This window comes from Callionymus lyra, chromosome 2 (genome assembly GCF_982586985.1).
Source record: "Callionymus lyra chromosome 2, fCalLyr1.hap1.1, whole genome shotgun sequence".
NCBI classification, from domain to species: domain Eukaryota; kingdom Metazoa; phylum Chordata; class Actinopteri; order Syngnathiformes; family Callionymidae; genus Callionymus; species Callionymus lyra.
Genome location: NC_141819.1, coordinates 9,835,133 through 9,861,398, shown reverse-complemented (window position 1 = coordinate 9,861,398; position 26,266 = coordinate 9,835,133). Strand labels below are relative to the sequence as shown.

Genomic DNA, 26,266 nt, shown 5'->3' with positions numbered 1-26,266 from the left:
GCCACAAACGAGAAACTTTTTTTAAAGCTTGTTTTTCTTCAACGAGTAAACACAACTTGGACCGAACGACTGGAGAGCACTTTTTTTTACATACACAATCATTTTTTTATATTAAGAAAGTGGCATCTTTGTCAATCGTAGCATCTTTTATCTGGGTTCGATTACGTGAGCCTGGGAGAATATGACGTTCCTTCCTGGCCTGCCGTTGCGTTCACTGCAGCTGGGAAAACGTCGCTTTAAAATGCGATAGAACTTTATTAATTAACTTTAAATGCCATATAATAAATATAATTGCATAACTATAAAAACAAGCGTTATTTTTACGTCATTAAATATACTTTCGTAATAGTTCCTCTTACGTAAGAACAGGAAAACGATTGGTCGTTGGCACAGAGTTACGGAAGTACTTGAACGCAGCCTCACCACAGAAGGCGACTAAATAAAGTGTCAGGAGGAGAAAACAAAAATGTTTGGGACGATCATGTTGTCGTCGTTGCTTTATACAAATATGACGGACTGATATTGAAAACTGTCCGTCGCTCGGGATTATGACTGTAGCGAGGACAAGCTCCCGGGAAGGAATCGAAAAGCCAAACACGTCAAGTTCTATGTCGTGGCACCAACAACGGTCCTGGTTCCACCACAAAGGAAGCTCAGATCATCCAGAACTCCAGGTGGGACGAGGTTCTTGGTTCTATTTCTGAGCGAAACATCAGCTTTTAGGTTAGAAGATGCGATCCTACGAAGGCTAGTTAGCTTTTGGTTATTACTGCAACTAAATTTAAATCCACAATAACACAATTCGTTTTTTAAGTGTTGATCCATGTTTTTATGTAAAATAGTTTCATCAAACCTTTAAATAAGTCTTAATAGAAGGTTTATTTGAAGTGTGTTGTGTGTTTGCTGGACTTTGACTGTTAAGTTCTTTCACAATCTCCTGATAAGTTGACCCAGACAGTCACCAGAGATGTTCCTTCTTTCTTTCTTCCTCAGGCTGTCTTTCCGAGATGGACCCGTCGGCCTCTTCTCCTGCAGACGTCCAAGCTTCTGCTGTAGGAGCGAGCGAGCTCAACGGTTCAGGCCGGTCGGATCTGGACTCCTACAACCCCATCGAGCCTCCTCCTTTAGACTGGAGGTCCGACTCCTCCGGTGACGGGTGTTCGGAAGAAGATGCCCCCGAGTCCGGTCTCCCTCCTTCAGGCGACGACGCAGTGGGATCGGCGGAGGTCGCTGGGAGCGTCGATGGAAATCTTGTGGATTTGGAGCTTGAGGAAGGGGAAACTGGACCACTGCATGAAGACGAGGAGCTCGATGAGGAAGAAAGCAGGAATTTTGAGCATCAACGGCGAGAGAGTCCTGCAGTTGATCCTATTAAAAGTGAGGAGTTCACGGAAGGAGGCGATGAAGATCACAGCCACATTCAGACTCTTCTCAGTCAACTCCAGCTGATGGCAGAAGAGCCTCACCCCCACCACAGGTCTTCTGCTCAGCCAGAGCTGGAGGCTTCCTCCTCCTACACTGACGGTAGCGGCGAGACCACCGGGCTGCTCTTCTCCGAGAGCCACCAGAGCGAGCTGCTGGGGCTCCTGGAGTGCACCGACATCAGCTCTCCGCCACCACCACCAGCTGCCTGCCTGCCCCACCGAGGGGAGGTGGACGCTGTGGTGTCCGTGTCCTACAGACAGGAGGACGTCCAGAGGTTCTGGGATCACTACGACAGACGGCAGAGGCCGAGGCAGAGGGAGGACTCCGTGACCTCGCAGCCCGACGACGAATATCCAGAGCCGGTGTGGATGAAGCTGGGTGAGGAGCCTCCTGCTGAAGAGTCGGCACATGAGGGCGAGCAGGTACACGTTAAATTTGATTTAAATAGATGTGTGACTCTATTGTATCATCAGTGTCTGTTTGTACCAAACTCTCTTTTCATTGAAATATTGACATTAGAAAATGATCTTAAGCCCCGCCCACTGAAAACACTTTGTTTTCCTAGGGATGAAATCTTGTTTATCATGACCACACCCACTCTGCTGTGATTGGTCAAACACTGAGGTTTGCCACTGTCAGGGATTTTTCTCCCGGACAATCGGAATGAGAACAGAGAACAAGTGTTACAATAACAAACGGAGTCAGAATCCAGGTTTTACCACAAGCAAGGAGTGGAGGCTCGTCCCTAACCAATAATGTTCCTCTCTCCTTGCTGGCTTTTTATTCCAAAGCTCAGAGGATGACACACTTGAACACTAACAGTTTGTTCATTTGTTGCTGGACGCAGCCAGCCAAGAAAAGTTTTCTGTACGAGTCAGAGAGCGCGGCACAACAGCTTGCACAGGCAGAACAACTCGCTTATCTTGGCGAGGTCACTGTATCTTAATGCACAAACTGTCATTTCTCAAAAACGAAACTCAAACTGGGCACATTCCTTCCATCTCATTGTGAGCCGCAACAAGCATGACTACAATGTTTATTGTGATAAGACTATAAAAGCAACATAAATTCTTTAAAAGTCGCATCATCAATCCTTGAATCTCCACCTCCAAGGGACTCATTGTATAAACAAAGCGGGGCGTGATTACAGCCGTTATAATAATATAAATAATAACTGTTTATCGACGTATTTGATATTTTTTCTTTCCTGTTTGTTTCCTTACCTCAATCTTTTGTAATATACAATGTCCTTATATTTTCTAAATATTCAACTTTTTTTTAAAACAATTAATGATGCAAATATAGCTCTATATAACATTAATCTAGTGTTAATTTATTTCATTCTTTTTACGGAAAGTTCCTTTTCATACAGTCCATTTTTAAATTTCCATTTATTTTTCTATACCATATTTGTGAAACTTTTTAAATTCATATTACATAACACATCATCTTTTATCATTTTTCTTTTCTCTATTAGTTTCCTCTCAATTCTTTGCATCCTTGTCTATATGTTTTTCAGAATAATATAATCATTATTTTAATGCGTTTCATTTTACATGCATCTTTGAATGCTAATTCTCTCCCTGGTTTTCTTTGTCCCTGATGTTTTGACCATTATGCTTTTTTACAAAATGATGAATTAAAGTTGTATTGTATATTACCAGGACAATGATAATAATAATACAACTTTAATTCATCATTTTGTAAACTGTAAAGCACTTTCAGCAACATTTTATTTGATCAAATATGAAGGTATGAAACATTTATTAAACATTTGTTTTGCTATTATATTCTGATATATTTCCTTTTTTTCTGATTAAATCTTTGTTTTTCTAAATGTATTTTATTGTGATTTGACTGCTCTTTTAAAAAACTTTTTTTTTCGTTATCTAAGAACATCAGGTCTCTATAAGTATAATTATTAATAATAAGAAGTTAGGGAAGCACTTGTGTCAGAATGTTTCATCCAGTGCTAACAACTTCTTTATTTTCCGTCCCGCAGAGCCCTGATGATCAGCCTTCGTACAAAGATGGTGAGTCCAAATGAGAGACTCTGTTTTGAACCAACAACATTTATAAACATGTTTTTTTGTCTTGCTTGTCAGTGCCTGGTCCGTGTGACCCCGAAGACCTGCTGGACGGAGTCGTGTTCGGAGCCAAGTATCTGGGCTCCACTCAGATCAAGTCCGACAAGAACCCGTCGACCAACGCGAGGATGACTCAGGCGCAGGAAGCTGTCGACCGCATCAAGGTGGGGGAAAAAAATCCACGTCAGCGTTTTTGTTGAACGAAGGACTGAAGTTTGAGGTTTGATTTCAGGCTCCGGAGGGAGAATCTCAGCCCATGACAGAAGTGGACCTGTTCATCTCCACTCAGAGGATTAAAGTTCTGTCGGCCGACACTCAGGTGAGACCGTGATGATCTTCGCCTCCATAAAGACTCCACCCTCCTCATGCTCCGTGTCCCCCTCAGGAGGCCATGATGGACCACGCTCTGCAGATGATCTCCTACATCGCCGACATCGGCCACATCGTGGTCCTGATGGCTCGCCGGAAGAGGAAAGGCCAGGATGGAAGCTCGTCTGCCTCCGGAGCTCCGAAGAAATGCCTCATGATCTGCCACGTCTTCTCCTCGGAAGACGTGAGTGAAGCTGTGGACAGAGTTTTTTATTCACAGAAACTGAAGGAGACTGGTGGGAGGAAGTGGAGGTCTGGATTTACCACCCTCTTTTCACCGAGCACTCGCTCCCCTCTCTTCTTCTGTCCAGGCTCAGACCATTGCTCAAGCCATCGGGCAGGCGTTCGGTGTGGCCTACCAGCAGTTCCTGCAGGTGAACGGGATCAAGGCCAGCGATCTGAGGCCCGGCGAGTACAGCGACTACCTGGAGAGTCAGGAGCTCTACAACGGAGACCTGGCCCACTTCTCCGACTCTCAGAACATCAGAGACGTAAGGGCGTGAAGCCGCAAAGCGACTTGAGATCAGCCAACCGAACCGTCGTCTCTCTCTCTCTCTCAGGTGGTCGTCACCAAGGCAGCCGGCGAGATCCTGGGTCTGGCTATCGTGGAGTCCGGCTGGGGCTCCATCTTGCCCACCGTGGTCGTGGCGAACCTCCTTCACGGGGGCCCGGCGGAGCGCTGCGGAGAACTCAGCATAGGAGATCGAATCATGTCCGTCAATGGGACCAGTATGGTGGGTCTGCCCATCACCACCTGCCAGAACATCATAAGGGTGAGCAGCGAGAATTATGTACATCTTATAATAATTATAAATATCCGTTTGTGTTGTTTGACCTTTTACTGGGACACATTTTAAATAATGACTCCTGGCTCCTTGAGAGAAAGTAACTCTCTATTAGGACATTAAAAAAGTGGAACTATAAAATAATATAAATCAACCTTTTCATGATGATTTTTTATTCTGTAATTCCACCACAAAAGACATTCCTATATTGTGTTTGCAACGAAAGTTTCTGATTCTGATAATTGTAGTGATGGGTTATTGTTTGTCCACTAGATGGCGGTGTTTCTTTGATGCATTGTTTAGTCATATAACTTTGTTTATTTAACCTCAAACTTCTTGTTTTTTTTCGCGTTCTTAATAAGCAAGTCATCTTCTATTTGAGAAAACTGTTGATATAAAGAAGTCATGATTCTGTCATGAATGATTCTGTCAATCAACAGATTTCATTAATCTGATATTACATATTTTTGCTATAATGGACTTCTTTAGGTGTAAGTCAAAACATTTGAAGATGTTTAGGTGTGTCGGTTCTTGTTTGTTTACATTACCTCAGTGTTTGTCTCTACTTGATTAACTAGTTTAAATAATCCTGTGTTTACAAATAATTAATCTGTCTGTGTTCTACTTTCTGCTCAGGTGGCATGTGTTTACATCCACAATTCTAACGAGTTCCACCTTCTTCTCCTTGTGTCCAAGGATTTGAAAAGCCAAAAATATGTGAAGATGAGCATCGTGCATTGCCCACCAGTCACCATGGCTATAATCAGGAGGCCGGACCCTAAATTTCAGCTCGGCTTTAGCGTGGAGGACGGCATCGTGAGTAAAGATTAAAACGTGTTTTTATAATGGACTAGAAATAAGGATTTGGAATTCAGTCTTATAGCTTCTTTTTAGACTAATTAGACAGATAACCCGAAGCCTCGTGTACTAAGAAGTTCGTAGATCTTCTACTAAATATGTCCAGACGTATTATTGATAGTTAATATAACTCTGATGTGAACATCTCAACGTGACTAGTGAGGCTGACATGCATCTGAGCAGCTGATCCGGGCGTACGCCACCTACAGACGGTGCGGGAATTATGTTCTTTTTACCGCTCTTTTCATTATTGATACATATGGACTTTGACGTAAAAGGTGGCTGAACAAGTTTTTTGTGCGTAAAACCCCTCAGTACATGAGGCCCCTGCTTAATAATCAGTTTTTCCCAGCAGTGGTTGCATTTAAATATAGGTTAAAAATATATTATTAAGCCTGTATAAATGGATGATTTTATTTGCAATGTTATTTATTAATTCTAATTAATTATTAATTGTTCTTATTTTATTTTTTGATTATTTTCTATGAAAAATTGCTGTATTTGCTGTGGCTAATTGGAAAAAAAAACAATTAAGTTCTACCTAACCTAAACTAATTTATTTGTTAAGATTCTTCAGATGCAGCTAAAGTTTTTATCCATATACAGAACTTCTTTCTGCTCCAACAATGTTTTTTATGTGGACCGTTCAGATCTGCAGTCTGATGCGAGGTGGGATCGCGGAAAGAGGCGGCATCAGAGTCGGACATCGCATCATCGAAATCAACGGGCAGAGCGTGGTCGCCACGCCACATGAGAAGATCATCCAGATTCTAACAAACGCAATCGGCGAGGTGAGACAGAAGTTGACGGTTGAATGCTTGAATTTATCACTTCAGCGCAGTCGGGGTTACCTCCAAATATTTATGTTATAGATTAAGAAAAATGCATGAGAATTAAACATGTTACATTTGGGCAGTGACGACATATAATTCCTAATATTTCCATACAGTTTGAATTAATTTCTAATTTTCTAACCATGTTTTTTTGCAGATCCACCTAAAGACCATGCCTGCCTCAACGTACCGACTGCTCACAGGGCAAGAGCAGCCAGTGTTCCTCTAAAAAAAAAAAAAAAAAAACTCTTGAAAAACGTATATTATGCAAATATTAACGCACAAATGGGTTCAACACTCGCTCGATAGATGCTTGAACCTTCGATAAAACAGCGACATTAATGGCTGCTGTTTAATTTTCTACGTATTAAAGAGAGCAGGCTGGATCGCTACGATGCGTTTACAGATATTTTACTACAACACGTGCTGTGTTTCGAGAAGCTCTCGTTGAAAACTGGGTCAGTTTGGTTTAACACTCTCATCACATTCATGCTATTTTCAACCTGATTATTTCAAAACTCACCCTTTCATACAGTATTTACATTTTTATAGTTCTCTAAAAAAAAAGAAGTAGTTTTGCATATTAAAAAAAAAAAGAAACTGCCTTATTTCATATGGAGAATTCTATATTTTAAACATATGCTGGTTGTTAGGTGTCTTCTAGTCCAGGGCTCAGTTTAAACTGCATCAGTGGTGAATGACGTTTCAAATAAAAAATGGCTCTTGAGATGGATATATATATATATATGGATGCTTTTACTTATTGTTTATGAATAAATTTACATTTCAATAAGCGTGTTGTCTTTTTATTGTCAGAAAAGTAGCATTTTGTTCATTTTTAAAACCACTTTGCTACATGTATATGGTTAAAGAAAAGTTTAAGTATTTAATATAAGAAAAACAAAATTAATATCATTTAATAATCGGATTTGTTTTCTTCAAATATATTTTATGAACGATTCCATCTGAACAGATCATTCCTTTCTTTAAATTATTTAGCTCGTTTGATTTAAAAAGAAGAAATGTGTTTCTTTTTTACTGTTATTTATATATATATACAAATATTCAAGCGCATCACTGTTATGGAACCGACTTTCAACGTGCATGCGGCCGTCCTGCCAATTTGGACCAATCAGCTGCCTGTATTTCCCAAACACGTTGACCTCGGCCAATCAGGTTCCTCGGCGTTTAGGGGGATCCCGCCCCTGCAGCGCTACCTGCTAATATCGAGTGTTTGTGGGCGGAAGCTTGAAGCCGTCCTTCTGCTGCTACAAACGCCGCGGAAATGACAAGCGTCACCGCCTGCTAAAACTTTTTAACAAAGGTAAATGTTAATTTTCTGTCAACTTTAATTCCATTTTGTATGTTTTTGTCAACGAACCGGTGACCTGTTAGCATCGTCTGTGTGTAGCATAGCGAGTAGCCACCGGAAGGGGGGCTCAGTAGCGTCACGGGTACTTTAAAGACGGTAGGATTTTTTATTTTTTAATCGCTACTTTTATCCAGTTTTTGGGATGTGGCTTTTAATTTACGTGAAACCGGTTGATTTGGGCTTTATATTCCCGAGACAGGAGACAGGTAAGTCGGGACTCCAGTAAGCCGCTGGGATCAGGAGGATTGACAGATCAAAACAGATCATCCTGGTCACAGAACACGACCTGAAGAGAAAAGTTCTCTTGTCTCCCTGATATTTTAAGACATGTTAAACTGTAATTACAAGATTAAAAAGTCTCCTTAGATATGAATACATGAATTCATATGTGATTAGCGGTGTCAGAAAATATCTATATGGCGATACATCACAGTATTTCTCTTCACGATACTGTATCTATATTGGACAGTTCAAATTTTAGATATTCAATATATTAGTAATGGTTATACGTAATATTACCAGCGTTTATTCATGTTCGTGTTGCCATTAAATCTCCGGCCACTAGATGGCAGCAATCATGACGTCCTCTGCAGCTAAAGAAACGATTTAATTTTGCAAGATCCTGGAGGTGACTGAGGACGAGAGGATGCAGCTAATTAAAACTCTTCACTGGCTTCCAGTTACTTTCAGGATCAACTTTAAAATTCTGGTTCTTGCTTTCAGATCTATTCATGGTCAGGCTCCTCCTTCCATCAGTGATCTGATCCAGCCTTACACCCCAGCTCGGGCTCTGAGGTCTGTGGATCAGAATCTACTGATGGTTCCTGAACACAGTTCAGGACCAGAGGAGAGAAATCCTTCCAGACTGTTGCTCCTAAGCTTTGGAACAATCTCTGTGTTTGATGATCTACTGACTCCTTCAAGAAACATCTTAAGACGTTTCTATTTGTTCAGGCTTTTCCTTGATTTTCTGGAACTCCTGTTGTATTATCAGTTTTATCTTGACCTTTAAAGTTTATACTTTATTGAATATTGTTTTGATTGTTTAAGCGCTTTGTGACCCTGGTCTGGAAAAGTGCTATATAAATAAAAATTACTTACTTACTTTAAAGCTGATCTTTGGACATAATTTAGTTTTCAAAACAAACAAAAGCAGTTACGACTTCGTCAAGAGTCACGTGGTCTGTAAATTCTGCAACACCAGAGTCAAGTACTCGCCAATACTACGAATATATCCTTGTTACTACAGTAGTGTAATATATCCTATGTCGTGGTACGTATCGTGTGGACGGATTCTTGCCAAAACACACCCCTATATGTGATACATGAAAAAATGAAGGAGCTCAATGAGCCAATGATCGTCCGTACTCTGTCTGGTCTAAAAACCTCTTGCTGGGTCTTGTTTACGGCTGCAGCTCCAATGTCTCGGTCACAAGAGACACATTCAAACTCTCTCAGCTTTGATCGATCATTTTACCGCAAATTGTAATTGATGAATTATTTGAATCTCTTCTTACCAACATTTCAAACACGAATAAATTACTCCATTAACCTCAGCACTTTGAAAACACGCTGGCGTAGTGAGTCGAAGGATACAGTCATGTAAACATGTACTAGATCTGCATGTGGGGCTCTTTCTGCGGTTCTTTCATCCCCCCTCGATGCAGTTCACGCATCTATATTTGGGGATTCAATTAATAATGCTTTTATTTATTTAAAAGATAACTTGCTGTGAATTAGTATTTCTTTCAGTCTAATATATACAAAGAATACAAAAATAAAATGTTGTTGTTAACTAAATGTGATGCATTTTTATAATTCCTATTTAATTGCAGGTAGTTGTTAATATTGATTCATTTCAATCTTATCTGGTCCTTATTACAGAATATGTGTAAATGTTTGTATACACAATTTCTTTTTAATAATGATCTTACATTATTATTATTGTTATTTCTACCCCTATTAATACTTTTCTATTTCACTGAACAGAACATGTATTTCCTACTTTGGTTGTAAACTAGTCTTTTTTGGTGGCATTACAAATTAAAATAATAAAATAATAGGAATAAAAAAAACATAAGACTTACTAATCTCTAATAATTTAACAATGAATCTAATAATACAGTCAATTAAAATAAAATAAGATACATTAAATATAAAATGACATATAAAAAATGAATAAAAACTACTATATTACATGTAATTTAATTATAAAATCTAATATATTTGTTATTGAACTTACTGAATGCTGTCTTCATCTGTGTCTAGTTAATATTTGGACTGATGTACTCTTCTAGTCACAAGGGGGCGGAGCCTACTGTAGCTAAGTATCACTGCATCACAGTTGAATACCCTCCTTATGTTTTTATACTGTGTCCAAAGAGAACCCACACAAGCTCGGGGAGAACATACAAACTCCAGGACGCGGGTTGTCAAGAGTTCCCCTCAAACCCACCATGTTGTTAGACTGTCTCACTAAGTTCTACTCCAGGGTCCTGCTGAAAAGAGTCTTCCTCACCTACGTTCCTGTCCATTGTAGGCACCATGGTCAGGTAGCAGTGGAGAGTGATGGGGGTTTTCACTCAGCTTTCTCTTGTGCTCTGGAAGAACATCACGTACCGCAGGAGGAACAAGGTAACCTGTCAAATTGTGCAGCTGTTTTTTTCCTAAAATATCACGAGAGTACAAGTTATTTTTAATACCACGTCTCTGTCGTGTGTGTAGTTAAACTGTCACCATTGTCTCCGTCACACAGATACAGCTGATCATCGAACTCTTCTGGCCGCTCTTCCTCTTCCTCATCCTCATTTCCGTTCGGCACTCACACCGACCTTACAAACAAAGCCAATGTGAGTGATGTGTCACAGCCTGACTTGTCGCTGTGAAAACAGGTCTGGACGAACGACAAATGACATCCATTAGCCAAAGAGGATTAACTCTCTGAGATCAAAATCTTGTCCTCACACACGCCTGCAGACCGTTGTCTTCTCAACGTGCCCTGCTCGTGACCCGTTTAGCCGAGAGTACACACAACGACGTAACACTAGGAGTGTTTACTAGTGAGCGCACGCCTCGGTGTCGAGATAGAATTGAGTTGGCGGTCATGATTCGGGAGGTTGGATGCTTTCACAGACTGATGATTGTTTTTGCAGGTCACTTCCCCAACAAAGCCTTGCCCTCCGCGGGCACTCTGCCGTGGGTCCAGGGGATCGTTTGCAACATCAACAATCCCTGCTTCCACAGCCCCACGCCTGGAGAGACGCCGGGCCAAGTGAGCAACTTCGACAACTCCACGTAGGTTGAAGCGAACGATCGTTGTCCGTGCTCGAGTTCACCGTTGTTTGTTTTCTGAGTATTCTTTGACCTTGAAGTTCAACTAATGTGTAGATTTAAGTGAGTCTTAAATTGATGTTGGACTCTATTGTATCATTAGTGTCTGTTTGTACAAAACTCTCTTTTTGTTTAAATATTGTCATTAGAAAATTATCTTAAGCCCCGTCCACTGAAAACACTTTCTGGAGATGAAATCTTGTTTACCATAACCACACCCACTCTACTGTGATTGGTCAAACATCAAGGTTTATCACCACGCATCATTAATCCTGAGAGTCTCCAACTCCAAGGGACTCGTTGTATAAACAAAGCAGGGCGTGATGACAGCTGGCTGGAGGAGGAGTGAAGCCATTATTACGTCATAAAGGACTCTCGTAACCTCTCGTTCGCCCGGGGTTCGCTTCCAGGTTTGGGGGGAGCCAACTTGTGATCTTTCTGTGTGGAGTTTGTATGTTCTCCCTGTATTACGTGGGTTTACTCCGGGAACTCCGGTTTCCTCCCACAGTCCAAAAACCCACAGAGGTTGATTGTCTGTAGGTATGAGTGTGTGTGTGAATAGTTGTGGGTCATTGTGTGCCTTGGCGTCCTGTCCATCCAATCCCTGCCTCTCGTCCTATGATACTCGGATAGAAAATGAATATATGGAACTCTTATAATATAAGACTAATCTGGAATTGAGCACTAATTTCAGAGAAATTGTACTACTAGTGTGATGTTTTTAATCAGCTTGTGATGGTCAGAAGAAAATGTTTCCCCTCAACAGTAGCATCATTTTGTCAATTTTTTTGGTTTCAAGAAACAGTAAAACATTTTGGTTACAGTATTGTGACAGAATTTGCGACTGTTTTCACTTGAATTTCAACTGAGCTGCTCTTAAGCACGTCCTCTGAGTCAATTCCTTGAACTAAGATTCATCTTCATCAGATAAAACCTCAGCTGTAAAACCTTGTGGCATGTAAAAAAAAAAAGCTGAGTCATTATCATGAGTCATCAGTTAAGTATGTGACTCAGATCAAGATGTTGACTCAAAGATTGACTCACTAAACAACATATTCAAGAAAAATTGTCCAAAGATTAGATCTTTAATCTTATCGGAATCTCACTCTCAAGGAGGATTTCATAAAATGAATTTTGACTGGCATGAATTGGCAAAATATGTTCTGTATTTAGAGGTTTATTTCTGTTTGAAACGTCAATCGTCCTCAAATGTTATTTAATCACAACACAATCTGGAGCTTATAATCCATGTGTTTGCATCTTCTCGTTTAGACTATTGTAACAGTTTATTTTGTTGTCTTAATAAGAAGGATTTGTCTCGCCTATAGTTGATACAAAACTCTGCAGCGAGAATTCTGACTCGCTCCAGTAGAAGAACTCACATTTCCCCGATCCTTAAAACTCTTCACTGGCTGCCAGTTTCTTTCAGGATCAACTTTAAAATTCTGGTTCTTACTTTCAAATCTAGACAAGACATTCTCATTTGTGCTTTTCCCTGATTTTCTGGGACACCTGTGTTTGTCTTATGTGTCTTTACCTTTTAAAGTATATATTTTAACTGTGTATTGTTTTTGATTGTTAAAGTCCTTTTTGACCCTGGTCTAGAAAGGCGCTTTACAAATAACCTTTACTTGCATAAAACATCCTCAGCTTTTGGAAGTGTGGTTTTGGGAAGATTCTGGATTTTTAAATGATGGAATTTTGCAGTTCTGCCCACATTGCTTTATAGATATTCCTCACCAGCAATACACGTTTTCTTCCTCTTCCCTGGCTGATCTTGGGTATTACGTGTCAACTTAATGATAATAAAAATTATGTTTAGTACATTTATTTAGGAGTAACATGCAGTGGTTCTCAGAATGATGATTCCAAGTCTTTCGTCCTGCGTGTCGCAGACTCTCTCGTGTGCTGGTGGACGCTGAGACTGTGCTGGCCTACAGTGGGAATCATAGTTTTTCTGGCTTCAAGGACCTGACGGACAGCATACGGCGACTCGGAGACAAGCCTGAAACATGGCCAAGTAGGGATGAATCTTCTTTGCATCTGATTGTGTAGCAATAAGACACCTTCATGTGTGAGACTGTTTTTTTGTTTAACAATATATTTATCGATTGATGTATCACGTCAAATACAAAGTTCAAAATAATCGATACATTGTTTTCACCAAATAAACAAAGACAAAATGGTAATAAAAATGGTAATAACATAATAACAATAACATAATAATAATACATTTTTAAAAAATCAATACAGTGGAATATGTGGAAAACCTCGTACTTGTAGAGATAATACAACTTTACAGAGTAGGTACACCAGAATGGGAGAATCACAGTCTGGCTGCTGCATTGTCCAAAAGCCACATTTTGATGGAACATCTTAGAAGAAACCTGAGTTTTTCTAATTCAAGATGTTTTATAATATCTTTTAATCAGAGCTTATGATTGGGAGGTCATGGGTTTTTCCAGTTCAGTAAAATAAGTCTTCGAGCAAGAATCAATAAAAGCCGACATCCTGAATTAAACACCTTGTATAGTGGACTATTGTTGACCCCAATATATACCAAGCATAGGGTCAGGATTAACATTTTAAATTTGATGTGTTTTTAAAAACAAGAGTCCAGAAGTTTGATAGATTTGGACAGAACCAAAACTTGTGTCCAAGGGTGGCAGGATGTTGCTTGCAGCTATCACAGATAGAGTCCACATTAGGGTACATTCTGTGTGGGACTGTTGGTGGTAGATACGAATGTAACTCAACCCAGTGAAGTATTTTTTAGGATTTCAAAAGTGAGAGAACTGTCATATAAAAGTACAAGAGCAGGGACAGTAGAGTTAGGAGAGTGAAACGCTACAGTATGTTGTATCAGTCCCTATTATTCTGAATACAATTGAAGATGTGTTACAAAAGTCGACCTTTGAAGATTCATGTTAACAGGAATAGTTACTTATAGGTGAAATACCCTGTAAATAGGTACTTGACAAGTCAAGAGTATCAGCAAGCTGGTACTTTTCATTTTAAAGCAGGAAAATCACATGCAAACCTACACATATTTCCATGATTACTTTGCATGTTGGTACCTCAACCACTCCCTTCACTTTTGTGTTATCTCTGGGTTAAGGTGACGTGATGGTCGGATAGCAAATGTGTTTGTAAGTAAGTCATTTGTATTTGTATAGCGCTTTTCCAGACCAGGGTCACAAAGCGCTTAAACAATCAAAACAATACTCAATAAAAGATATACTTTAAAGGTCAAGATACCGAGACAAACACAGGAGTGGTATCCCTTGTGTTGTCTCTGAGTTATTGTGAATGACCTCCACCACTGCATATGTATGTATGGCAGCCAGGGAGGTCATTTGACCCAGAAACAACACAGGGGATACCACAAACACATTTGTTTTCTGGCCTCCAGGTCAACTTGACCCTGAGATAACACAAGGGTTACGTCCTTCCAAGAAGGAAATCAATGATATATTCAATATATATTGACTTCTGTTCATCTTGTTCACACTTTTAAGTTTGGAGAAGATACTTTCTTGTAAAAACTTTTTCCCTTTTTTCTTGTCACGGTCCATCACTGATGTCTAGTAGTGTTAAGTGTCAGTGGACGGGAGGAGAGTTGACTTTTGTGAAACCTGAGCTGACAATGTAGCTGCTGCTAGCTTTGGGCAGATCGGGTTGCATTTGAAATCCATCGATATTTTCCACTGTTTTATCTCAACTGATGTCTTGTGAGGAACATAATCATTTATCGCTTCCATTTCTACTTTTGCTTATTTAAGGTGAAATTATCTCTCATATGTCAAGATATTTCTTCTTGAAAACGTATCTTAAAAAACAAGTTAGTTCAGTTGTTGTCAGTCCACATTTTTGTGATTTTGCCAAAGCCTGTTTTGTCTCTGGGTCGAGCTGAACGACCTCCACCACTGCATATGATTTCCTGAGAGCCAGAAAGGCTGTCAACACGAGGGATAAATGTTTTTGGCAAAATATGTTTTTGTTCAATACGTTTCCTCCTTCTGCTCAATTCTTTTGAATCAATAATTGGATTGAGAAAAATATTAAATTGCTGCTGAAATTAAGTTACATGTTAAGAGAAATTCGATGAAAATTGAAAAATGATTCCTTTTGTGTAACATGTAACAGTTTTGAGTGTTTTATTCTCTATCTGTCAATTTTACTTCGTCGTGTCTTGTTATATTTGTTCGTTATTATCAAAGCCTTTTAACTCCAAACTTATACCAAGAACATCCATTTCTTAAAATATTTACAAGGCTTAAAATGACCTGAAAAAAAAATTACTAAAAGCAAGAATTTGTTTTCGAAAGCAAATGTGTTTGTGGTATCCCTTGTGTTGTCTCCGGGTCAACGACCTCCCTGTTTTCTATAAATACATATGCAGTGGTGAAGGTCGTTTACCTTGACCCAGAGACAACACAAGGGTCACTTTGACCCTGAGATAACACAAGGGTTAAAATGTACCCATGTAGAAATTGCATTCTATTTTGTCTTTTTGGACTCAAGTTTCAGTTTACCTTTATATTTTTGTTTTTTAACTTTGCTCATACAATTCAACCATGTCACCAGATCTTCCCGTAGAAGACTACATGAGGAACAGCGAGAGGTTCTCCTCCTTCCTTCTCAACAACGCCAGCCTTTCTCCCGAGACCGTGACGAAGCTGCTGAAGGCTCGTCTCAATTTTCGGGTGAATATCTGACTTTTTAAAAACAGCAGGGAAATCTTGCAGATTCTCAAACGGTTCAAACGCTCTCATCTGTAGGTGGCTGCAGCAGCAGCAGGATCACAAATGGAGCTGAAAGATCTGGTGTGCAACAAGAGCATGCTGGGACAGTTCCTGACGGTGGACGGAGGAGAAGAAGCACTGACCGTTTTGCAGACTCAGCTTTGTGACCTTCCTGCTGACATCCTGAGGGAGATGGAGCGTCTGTTCTTCTCGCAACTGGACATGAGCAAGATCCTCAATGTTAGTGATCATCATCATCATCATCAGCATCAGCATCAGCATCAGCAGCATCATCATCATCTATTCATTTGTAAGGCTAAAGCTGATCTTCTTACAGAGGGAACGTCTTCTGTCCAATGCCGGTGACTTCATGGCCATCAGTCAGGCTGCTGGAACCATCTTTCAGGAGATCGCCGTCATCATGGATTATGTAAGAGGGATTTTACTTTATTCAATAATACACACGTTCACGAGTCATGTTTCTTTTCTTTTTTTATTTCGCAGGTGTCGTCGTTCTCCAGCTTCAGTGAGATGAGAGCCGCCCTCCGCCTTCTGTCTCCCACAAATGGCACCATCAACCCCAAGCAGCGTTTTAAAGCATTTTCCAATATCATGTGCGGCCACAAGGCTTTCGATGGGGAGCAAATCCCGTACCTCAACTGGTACGAGCTCAATGACATCAAGTCTTTCTTGGGGAGAAATGGCACCGAGGAGATAGATCTGGACCAAGACAATAGCACCAGTAAGACCTAATGAACTCCTTATTTAAAGGGCAACTAATGTGAAAACCCAACTCTCCCGACTCACTCGCATGTTTTAAATGTGTAAGTCTTCCTCTCCCAGATGCAGTCCCTCATCATGACCATGTTTTGAACTTATTACTTTAAAAAGTTGCTCTGAAATCTGGGCGAACGAGAGGTTACAAGAGTCCATTGTGACGTAATAATGGCTTCACTCCTCCTCCAGCCAGCTGTAATCACGCCCCGCTTTGTTTATACAACGAGTCCCTTGGAAATGGAGACTTCCGGGATTGATGACACAGGGTGACAAACCTCCATGCTTGACCAATCGCAGCAGATAGAGTATGGTTATGATAAATTTAATCTCCAGAAAAATTGTTTTCAGTGGGAGTGGATGAGATCAATTCAAGACACACTCAAATCATCACATTAGTTGCCCTTTCACAGAATTTAGAAATGTATGAGATTTAAACTCCAGTGTTTCCTCCACAGCGCCGTACTGTAAAAGGCTCATTCAGAGTCTTGAGGACGACCCTCTGTCTCAGATTGTCTGGCGAGGAATCAAACCTCTGTTCATTGGAAAAGTGCTGTTCACGCCGAATACTCCTGCTGTGCAGCAGGTCATGGAAACGGTAAGAAAAAAATTTTTTTTTTAAATATGATATAAACCAACATAATGTTTTTAATAAAAAAATGTTTTAAGTTTGTCTTTTTATCCAAAAAATGTAGGAGTAATGAGCCATGAAGCTTCATGAAGCAGTGCCATATTCTTCAGAGGACAGTAGGGGGCGCCCTCAGCTTAAAAATGATGTGAAGTTTCAATAGAATAGCTTTTCAAAGCAATAGATTATAGACTAAAGAGTGACATCTAGTGGATTCAGGAAATAATGACACTGTTTCATGAAGCTTCATCGACACATCACTAGTAAAAGATAGTCACGATTCTTTTGACTGGTACTTGGCTCGCACTCCCTTGTTGTTACTTTTAGACTCATAAATATTTCCCTTTTCTTTTTCTATTGAAGGTAAATGAGACGTTCAAGGACTTTCAGATTCTCCAGGAGCTGAACTCGGCCTGGAGGGAGGTGGGACCCAGAATAAAGAGCTACATGGAGACCAGTGTGGGGATTCAGCTGCTGAAGGTCTGGCTCAGCACAAGTGGTCTTTCTTAGTACACAAGTAGTTTTTTAAATTTTCTTTTGATCTTTAGAATCTGTTGAAGCGTCCAGAGTTTGCGGTTCTTGTCAACCTACGTCTGGAAAACACGTCCTGGACCGCGTCGCGCATCGCAAACTTCCTGTCCGCCGACGCTTCCCGGAAACCCGGAGGTCCTCCGACCTGGCTCGACGTTTACAACGACCTCAGCCAAACTCTGTCCACGCTAGCTCAAGTCACAGAGGTTTGTTTGTAAAAACACACATCTTTGTCATTTACCGATACTGAAGAGTTTCCCTGCAGTGTTTTTCTCAGAACAAGCTGGAGGGTCTGGAGAGCGAAGAGCAGCTGATCGACCGAGCGTTGGTGCTTCTGGAGGACCGGCAGTTCTGGGCAGGAGTTGTCTTCGTGCTGCCCAACTCCTCGTCCGCGAGTCTGCCGCCTCACGTGACCTACAAGATTCGAATGGACATCGATGATGTTTCCCGCACACATAGAATCAAGAGCAGGTACAACAGACTTTATTTTTCAATATTATTACTGTCAGGTTTTCTTTGGAACCTTTAAATCTTAAAATGCATTCAATTAATTAATCTGAAAATAAGGTTGTTAGTCGGCATTAAAATGTCTTCAATCTAATTATCAAAAGTCTTAATATATGATAAGTATGATTTTAAGTAATATTTTATAAGTAATATTTATTATTTTATATCTAGATATTTATTTATTTTTCAAAATAATTTACATAAAGTCTATAAAAATGCAAAATCTCAATAAAGATTGAATAAATTAAATTAACAAAAAAGTTAAGGTTTTGGGTCAGCTTGACCCGGAGGTAAAGCAAGGGTTAAAGCTCATGTTTTAAGCATTTGTTTGTTTAATAAAAAATGAATTAAGATTTTGCGTCACAAGGGCAAGAGTTGGGTATTGATGAAGCTTCATTGAAACAATGTCATGTTGTTTACAGGTCAGTAGGTGGCGCCATCAGTTTAAAAATTCATCATCTAGTAGACACTGCTTCATGAAGCTTCATCAGACCATCACTAGTATTTTGTGCAGGAAATTGTTTTATATATTATGTTTAAAAAAAAACAAAAAAACTGTTCCTAAACCTATGGAATTATTTTATTTCAGTTGATTATCAAGTTGTTTTAATTTCAAATAATATTAAAAAGTCTTTAATTTAACTGGCCTTAACTTAAGTCCTGATTTAATGACTCTGAAAGTGGCTTTGCAGGAGATATTGCTCAATCAGTTCAAACTAGTATCTGTTGTTTAGCTAAAGCAGCATTTTTTTCTAGTGTATCTAGAACAAAATAAAGATTTAAAAAATACAAATTTTCATTGAGTCACATGTTAGTTTCAAATTGAACTTTTTATATCATAATAAATATATATTAAATGGGTCGTAGAATGTCATTTAGATTTGTTTTTTGGTGCTTTAAATAACACTGATTTAAAAAGGGAGTAAATTGTTTCTTCATTTACATGACTTTTTTTTTCCAGGTTATGGAATCCAGGTCCGAGAGCCAACCCCTTCAACGACCTGCGCTACATCTGGGGGGGCTACGTTTACATTCAGGACCTGGTGGAGAGAGCAGTGACACACGCTCTCACTGGAGTAGCGCAGACGACTGGCATCTATGTCCAGCAGATGCCCTACCCCTGCTTTGTGGACGATGTGTGAGTTTCAGGAGTGACTGTGAAGATCTGTAACAACCTCACTCGAATGTTTTTACCTGCCAATAAAACAGGTTCCTCCGCGTGTCCAACAACTTACTGCCCCTGTTCATGACGCTGGCCTGGATCTACTCCGTGGCCATGCTCATCAAGGGTCTGGTGTACGAGAAGGAGGCGAGGCTGAAGGAAACCATGAGGATCATGGGTCTGGGCACTGGAACCTTGTGGCTCAGCTGGTTCATTACCAGCATCGTCCCGTTCATGGTGTCGTCAGGACTCCTCATCGGCATGTTGAAGGCAAGTGCGCCGGAGAAGTCTTTGACGTCGATCGTTGAAGCAGCAACTCTGACCCTGGACTCTTAAACCAAAGGCTGGTATCGCCCAGCACAGTGTTATTTTTAGTGATGTGTCGATGAAGCTTCATGAAGCAGTGTCATATTGTTCAGAGGACAGTAGGGGGCGCCCTCAGCTTTAAAATGATGTGCGGTTTCATAGAAAACTTTTTCAAAGCAATAGAGTAAAGAATGACATCTAGTGGACTCAGGAAATAATGACACTGTTTCATGAAGCTTCATCGACACATCATTAGTTATTTGCCTGGACAAAAATCAAATGTATGTAAATCTGCTAAATTGGGGGCCTTTTTTCCCACAATCTCTGGGCTGTTTAATAATTCTATTTTACAATAAAGTTTATCTAATCTAATCTAATTTTACCCATTAATTTGTGGCACCAATTTCAATAGGATAGTTCAGGTGGAAAATAGGTGATAAAACAAAAGCGTGTTTGGTGAATTTACAAAATAAAACGGTATTTTCCGACAGTTTAATCACTTAAAGTTACCATTAATGAATCTTATTCCATCTTTGAATCACCAAATCAGAAGTTTTAATTTACATCCGGTGGATCTAATGACTCAATGGTTGGACCTTATGACAAAAAAAATGACCCATTGTTTCATTTTCTTGTTGTCTTGTGATCCTGGAGTTAAGATGAAACATTTATTTATTTATTGCCCCCCCAGTGTCCAAACAGTTTTACTTTAATGTTGCTGAACCTTTGCATTTGTTTACAAAATGAGAGAAAACATACTGTTCATGTCAACATTCTGAAACCGAGCTTGTACTCAAAATATGTGAATTGTTTAAGGTTTATGTCGCAATCATTACTTTACCTGCTGATTTGAACTAATATTTCAATTGTATTGTTGATTATTACCTTAAATACATTAGTATTAGTAAACAATTTCCCGAAGGAGACCTCCTGTGGGATCAATAAAGTTTTACCTTACCTTACCTTACCTTAGTATCAAGACCATTTATTACTATTTCCTTCATATTCTGCCATGTCCACCATTTAGATTCATATAAAATCATAAAGGTTTTAAAAACATCAATTAGTAAGGGCGAGGATAAAGTAAATACAAAATACATATATTATATATATATATATATATATATATGTATGTATATATATATTTATTTCTCAACTGTCCCGGTGCAGAATGTGGCCCCTGTTGGAACGTAATTGCCCACATCTGGACTCAAGTGTTACCAACATTCTTTTATCCCATTAATTCTTTTCCATTCCTGAAGGCATTCATCTGCTGCTTTTACAACCTCCTCTCTCCTTCTCAGTGGGGCGAGATACTTCCATACAGCAACCCTGCCGTGGTCTTCCTCTTCCTGACAGCGTTCGCCACGGCCACCATCATGCTCTGCTTCCTCATCAGCTCTTTGTTCTCCAAAGCCAACTTGTCGGCGGCCTGCGGGGGCCTGATTTACTTCGGCCTCTACCTGCCGTTTGTTCTTTGCATGGCTTGGAGGGAACACATCAAGACTGTACACAAAGTGCTGGTGGTGAGTGATGAATCATTGTGTGGTCGCATACATAACCAGCAGATGATCTGATGCTAGTATCGTCTCCTCTGGGCAGAGTTTCCTCTCGCCAGTGGCCTTCGGTTTTGGTTGTGTGCTCTTCTCTCAGTACGAGGAGCAAGGTGTGGGGGTGCAGTGGTCCAACTGGAACATGAGTCCTGTCGAAGAAGACACTTACAGCTTCACCACTTCTATAACCATGTTGTACGTGGACGCTTTTATCTACGGCACTCTGGCCTGGTACATCGAGGCCGTGTTTCCAGGTATGATGATGTTGAAATTTCAGCTTCTTCAAGGTTACTTGATCTTCATAGTTTTTTTTTAAGTTAAAAGGCAAAGTCTGGTAGTTTTTTTGTGTGGTTTGAAAATTTCCTCCACACTGTTTACAAATAAAAATATAACTTAAAAGATTTTCGAATATTATTTTTTAAAACTCATTATAAAATATATAAACAATAAAATAATTACGGGTCAAAAAGTAAAATAAAGTAACTAAAATAGATTTTCTTAAAAAGTACAAGTTAAGAAACATTGGCATTAAAAGAAGGGTAAAATTATAAGTACAATTAGTAGTACATGTATTATTAGTTGTAAAAGTATAATGAGTAGTAAAAATATAAGTAGAATTAGTAGTAAAAGTATATGTAAAAGTAGTAGTAGATTTAGTAGTATAATTATTAAAGGCAGTAGTAGAATTAGTTGTAAAAGTATGATTAATAAAAGCAGTAGTAGCATTAGTAGTAAAAGTATACTTAGATAGAAGTAGTATCATAGTTAGTAATATAATTAGTAGTAAAAGTAGAAGTGGTAGTGGTAGTAGAATTAGTAGTAAAAGTAGAACTAGTAGTAGAAGCAGAAGTAGAAGTAGTAGTAAAAGTAGAAGTGGTAGTAGAATTAGTAATAAAAGTAGAACTAGTTGTCAAATTAGTAATAAAAGTAGAACTAGTAGTCGAATTATTAATAAAAGAAGAACTAGTAGTTAACAAGTAGTAATATTTAATTGATTTGTGGAATAAAATCTTCAAAGTCATTTATTAAAGATGAAATTTAGTGTTATTTTTGTATTTGTGGGTAAAAGTTCAACGTCATTGACTATACGACTGTAATACGACTGTTCATAAATGTTCTTGTCCTCATGTGTAGGTCAGTATGGAATCCCCAGACCCTGGTACTTCATCTTCCTGATGAATTATTGGGGCGGCATTCCCTTGGAGACGGGCCTGCCCATCCCCCCCACGCCAGCGGAGCAGGACGATGGTGAAGAGCACGAATCTAAAATCTAAAATATTTTTAAAAAAATTAATGTTTTTAACATTTGAAACATTGAATGTAATCATTCAAAGACACTGATATACTTTCATATTTCTTTTATTTATTATTTAACGATATTTAAACGGCAGGTTCTTGGTCATATTTTGAGTTTGTCTTTCTTTTTTCTCCGCGTCTCTTCCACGTCAGTCATCGAAGCGGATCCGACCGGACTCGTGCTCGGCGTGGCCGTGAGAAACCTGGTGAAGATCTACAAGAAAGGAGCCAAGCTGGCCGTGAACCACCTCAACCTGAAGTTCTACGAGGGGCAGATCACCTCCTTCCTGGGCCACAACGGAGCCGGGAAAACCACGACCATGTAAGAACTGATGACTCGCCGTTGTTCATTAAAGCAATGTTTACAGACAAGTTTAATCATAGTTTTAAAGAAATTAAAATGTACTCATGTAAAAGTGTAATATTGTAAATAAATAAAATGTAAATAAGAGTCATTAATCATATTCTAATTATTTATTTTTTCCAGCTCTGTGCTGACAGGTCTGTTCCCGCCCTCCTCCGGAACTGTATATTTAAAGGGGTTGGACATCCGGCACGACATGGACATCATTAGGAAAACTCTAGGAGTCTGTCCACAGCACAACATCCTGTTTGACATGTGAGCTTTGTTAGTGAGCGGTTACATTATAGGTGTGTATCGTGCATCGCGTCACGATACGTGTGTGACGAAACCTCCCTTTTTCTGGCTTTTACAACAAAGAAATGAACAAATACTTTCTCTAATCAAATGTGAAAGTGTTTGTATGAAAGTGCTTTTCAAAATATGAACAACAAGTGTAAACTAATATCAACAATGGAGTGCATTAACACAAACAACCTGGAGCAACATGTAATATCCAGTGTCTATCAGTGTTTAATTTTTAAACTTTAAACTTTGTTTTAACGATCAAATATGTCTAAACTTCAGCTTTAAAAGTTACTGAAACTCTGGTCTTCACTTATCGCTGCAATTTCGCTAGTTTTGTTGTAATTACAAATTTTGCCAACTAGTGGCCGGAGTTTTAATTGCACTATACACATGAATATCGCCGTGAATATTTGCGTGTTAATTGTAAAAATGGAACATCGTCTTTTATACACACACTATTAGAAAAATAAACCATAAAATAACTTTTGATTGAAATAAAATGTTAAAAATACATTGTTATATGAATATTTTCTTCCATCCTCCCTCACATTGATATTGACATCTGCTCCTGCACAGCCTCACCGTGGAGGAGCACGTCTGGTTCTACGGCTGTTTGAAGGGTATGTCGACGGACGAGGTGATGGCTGAGATGGACACTCTTCTGAGGGATGTGGACCTGCTGGACAAACGCCATGAACAGACCCGAAACCTCTCGGGTAAGTTTGATCTCAATACATTCTCATTTTATAAATATATATACATATATATATATATATATATATATATCTGGCAGGAGGGATGCAGAGGAAGCTGTCGGTGGCGATAGCGTTCGTCGGTGGCTCCAAGGTGGTTGTTTTGGACGAACCTACAGCTGGCGTTGACCCTTATTCTCGCCGAGGGATCTGGGATCTGTTGCTGAAATATCGCAAAGGTAAACACTTTTTTGGCTTTTGTTTGACCCTTTCACTGCTACAATTGAACAAACGTTGTAATGGTATGGAAGTAAATCAGTGCCATCAGAATATTGAATGGTTGAATTGTATTTTTGTTTTCAAATATTGAAAGGTTGAAATTATTTCATGTTATATTTTAATTTCAATTATTCAAAATTTGTTATATTTTCATATCAATTATTCAATATGTTATATTTTAATTACAATTATTCAATATTTGTTATATTTCAATTTCAATTATTCAATATTTTTTATATTTTCATTTCGACTATTCAATATTTTTTATATTTTCATTTCAATTATTCAATATTTTTTAATTCGAAGCATTTAAATTCAATATAAAAAAATACAAAGCCTTATAAATTCTTTTTTTTTTTTTAAATACGAAGCCTTTCAAATCCAGCATAACGGTGCCACAAGTTGACAAAAGTTCTAGAGCCAAACAGATGTTGTGGGCGGGGCTACATCGTGAGATTTAGTTTAAGATTTAAACTCCAGACGTTAAAACAAAGTTGATACTTTGTCATGAAAATATCTAAACTGATGCAACAGTGACGTCGTTACCTGATCGCTTATGCAAGTATGATCCAGTAACTCGGTACTCGTTTGGTTTTGTCTGGTGGCTCAGTTATGATGGATTTAAAACGCTTCGTAATTTATTATATTGAATTTAAAATACTTTGAATGGAAAAATATTAAATAATTGAAATTAAAATATAACAAATATTGAATAATCAAAATTAAAATATAACAAATATTGAATAATTGAAATCAAAATATAACAAATATTGAATAATCAAATTGAAAATATAATAAATATTGAATAATTGAAATTAAAATATAACAAATATTGAATCATTGAAATTAAAATATAACAAATATTGAATAATCGGAATTAAAATATAACAAATATTGAATTATCGAAATGAAAATATAACAAATATTGACTAATCGAAATTAAAATATAACAAATATTGACTAATCGAAATGAAAATATAACAAATATTTAATAATCTAATTGAAAATATAACAAATATTGAATAATTGAAATTAAAATATAACAAATTGAATTATCGAAATGAAAATATAACAAATATTGACTAATCGAAATGAAAATATAACAAATATTGACTAATCGAAATGAAAATATAACAAATATTGACTAATCGAAATGAAAATATAACAAATATTGAATAATTGAAATTAAAATATAACAAATATTGAATAATCGAAATTAAAATATAACAAATATTGAATTATCGAAATGAAAATATAACAAATATTGACTAATCGAAAATTAAAATATAACAAATATTGACTAATCAAAATGAAAATATAACAAATATTTAATAATCTAATTGAAAATATAACAAATATTGAATAATTGAAATTAAAATATAACAAATTGAATTATCGAAATGAAAATATAACAAATATTGACTAATCGAAATGAAAATATAACAAATATTGACTAATCGAAATGAAAATATAAAAAATATTGAATAATTGAAATTAAAATATAACAAATATTGAATAATGTAATTGAAAATATAACAAATATTTAATAATTGAAATCAAAATATAACAAATATTGAATAATTGAATTGATTTCAACCTTTCACTATTTTAAATAAATAAATTCAACCATTCAATATTCTGATGGCACTGATTTACTTCCATATAATGGTTTATTTTGACTTTAATCGCAAGTGTATGTTGATGTTCTCTTATGTTGTGAGTATGAAATTTGTTTCTCCGCCTGTCAGATCGCACCATCATCCTGTCCACACACTACATGGACGAGGCCGAGCTGCTGGGCGATCGTATCGCCATCATCTCCCAGGGACGACTGTGTTGCTGTGGCACGCCTCTCTTCCTCAAGTCCAAACTGGGCTCGGGTTATTACCTCACCCTGGTCAAGAAAGATGGGCTGGAGTACAAGTGCACGCCGAGCAGCACCTGCACCAACATCAGCAGCAACAAACCCACGTCTCTGACCAAGGTGTGAACTTTTTAGGAAGAAAAACGATGATTGTTAAAACAATACATTTGGGACTTTTGTTGAAGAGAAATATTCAAAGTTAGTTCTCTTGAATTTAAGAG

The 26,266-nt window shown here is 38.3% G+C and overlaps 2 protein-coding genes across 4 annotated transcripts in view; both read left to right on the top strand.

Annotated features, from left to right (window-relative positions):
- Nucleotides 1-215: 215 nt before the first annotated feature.
- On the top strand, nt 216-7,132 carry LOC148085288 (amyloid-beta A4 precursor protein-binding family A member 3). The gene is made up of 11 exons (XM_087783463.1): nt 216-674; nt 994-1,847; nt 3,428-3,458; nt 3,531-3,676; nt 3,745-3,831; nt 3,898-4,065; nt 4,193-4,372; nt 4,442-4,654; nt 5,363-5,482; nt 6,175-6,315; nt 6,515-7,132. Exons 2-11 carry the CDS (start codon nt 1,008-1,010, stop codon nt 6,584-6,586), a joined length of 1,998 nt encoding a protein of 665 aa, XP_087639589.1. The 5' UTR covers nt 216-674; nt 994-1,007; the 3' UTR covers nt 6,587-7,132.
- A 460-nt stretch (nt 7,133-7,592) lies between these two features.
- Nucleotides 7,593-26,266, top strand: part of abca7 (ATP binding cassette subfamily A member 7) — a 34,874-nt gene continuing 16,200 nt past the window's right edge. For all 3 annotated transcript variants that reach the window (XM_087783460.1, XM_087783462.1, XM_087783459.1), the window contains exons 1-23: nt 7,593-7,681; nt 10,269-10,363; nt 10,485-10,578; nt 10,882-11,023; nt 12,955-13,079; nt 15,647-15,765; nt 15,841-16,044; nt 16,142-16,234; nt 16,309-16,546; nt 17,037-17,176; nt 17,570-17,686; nt 17,755-17,943; nt 18,003-18,208; nt 19,206-19,382; nt 19,454-19,676; nt 21,017-21,238; nt 21,315-21,519; nt 22,400-22,513; nt 22,715-22,883; nt 23,049-23,180; nt 23,787-23,926; nt 24,004-24,141; nt 25,930-26,165. In XM_087783460.1, coding sequence (XP_087639586.1) covers nt 10,298-10,363; nt 10,485-10,578; nt 10,882-11,023; nt 12,955-13,079; nt 15,647-15,765; nt 15,841-16,044; nt 16,142-16,234; nt 16,309-16,546; nt 17,037-17,176; nt 17,570-17,686; nt 17,755-17,943; nt 18,003-18,208; nt 19,206-19,382; nt 19,454-19,676; nt 21,017-21,238; nt 21,315-21,519; nt 22,400-22,513; nt 22,715-22,883; nt 23,049-23,180; nt 23,787-23,926; nt 24,004-24,141; nt 25,930-26,165 — 3,489 coding nt within the window. In that variant the 5' untranslated portion in view covers nt 7,593-7,681; nt 10,269-10,297. The remainder of the gene's footprint in view (nt 7,682-10,268; nt 10,364-10,484; nt 10,579-10,881; nt 11,024-12,954; nt 13,080-15,646; nt 15,766-15,840; nt 16,045-16,141; nt 16,235-16,308; nt 16,547-17,036; nt 17,177-17,569; nt 17,687-17,754; nt 17,944-18,002; nt 18,209-19,205; nt 19,383-19,453; nt 19,677-21,016; nt 21,239-21,314; nt 21,520-22,399; nt 22,514-22,714; nt 22,884-23,048; nt 23,181-23,786; nt 23,927-24,003; nt 24,142-25,929; nt 26,166-26,266) is intronic.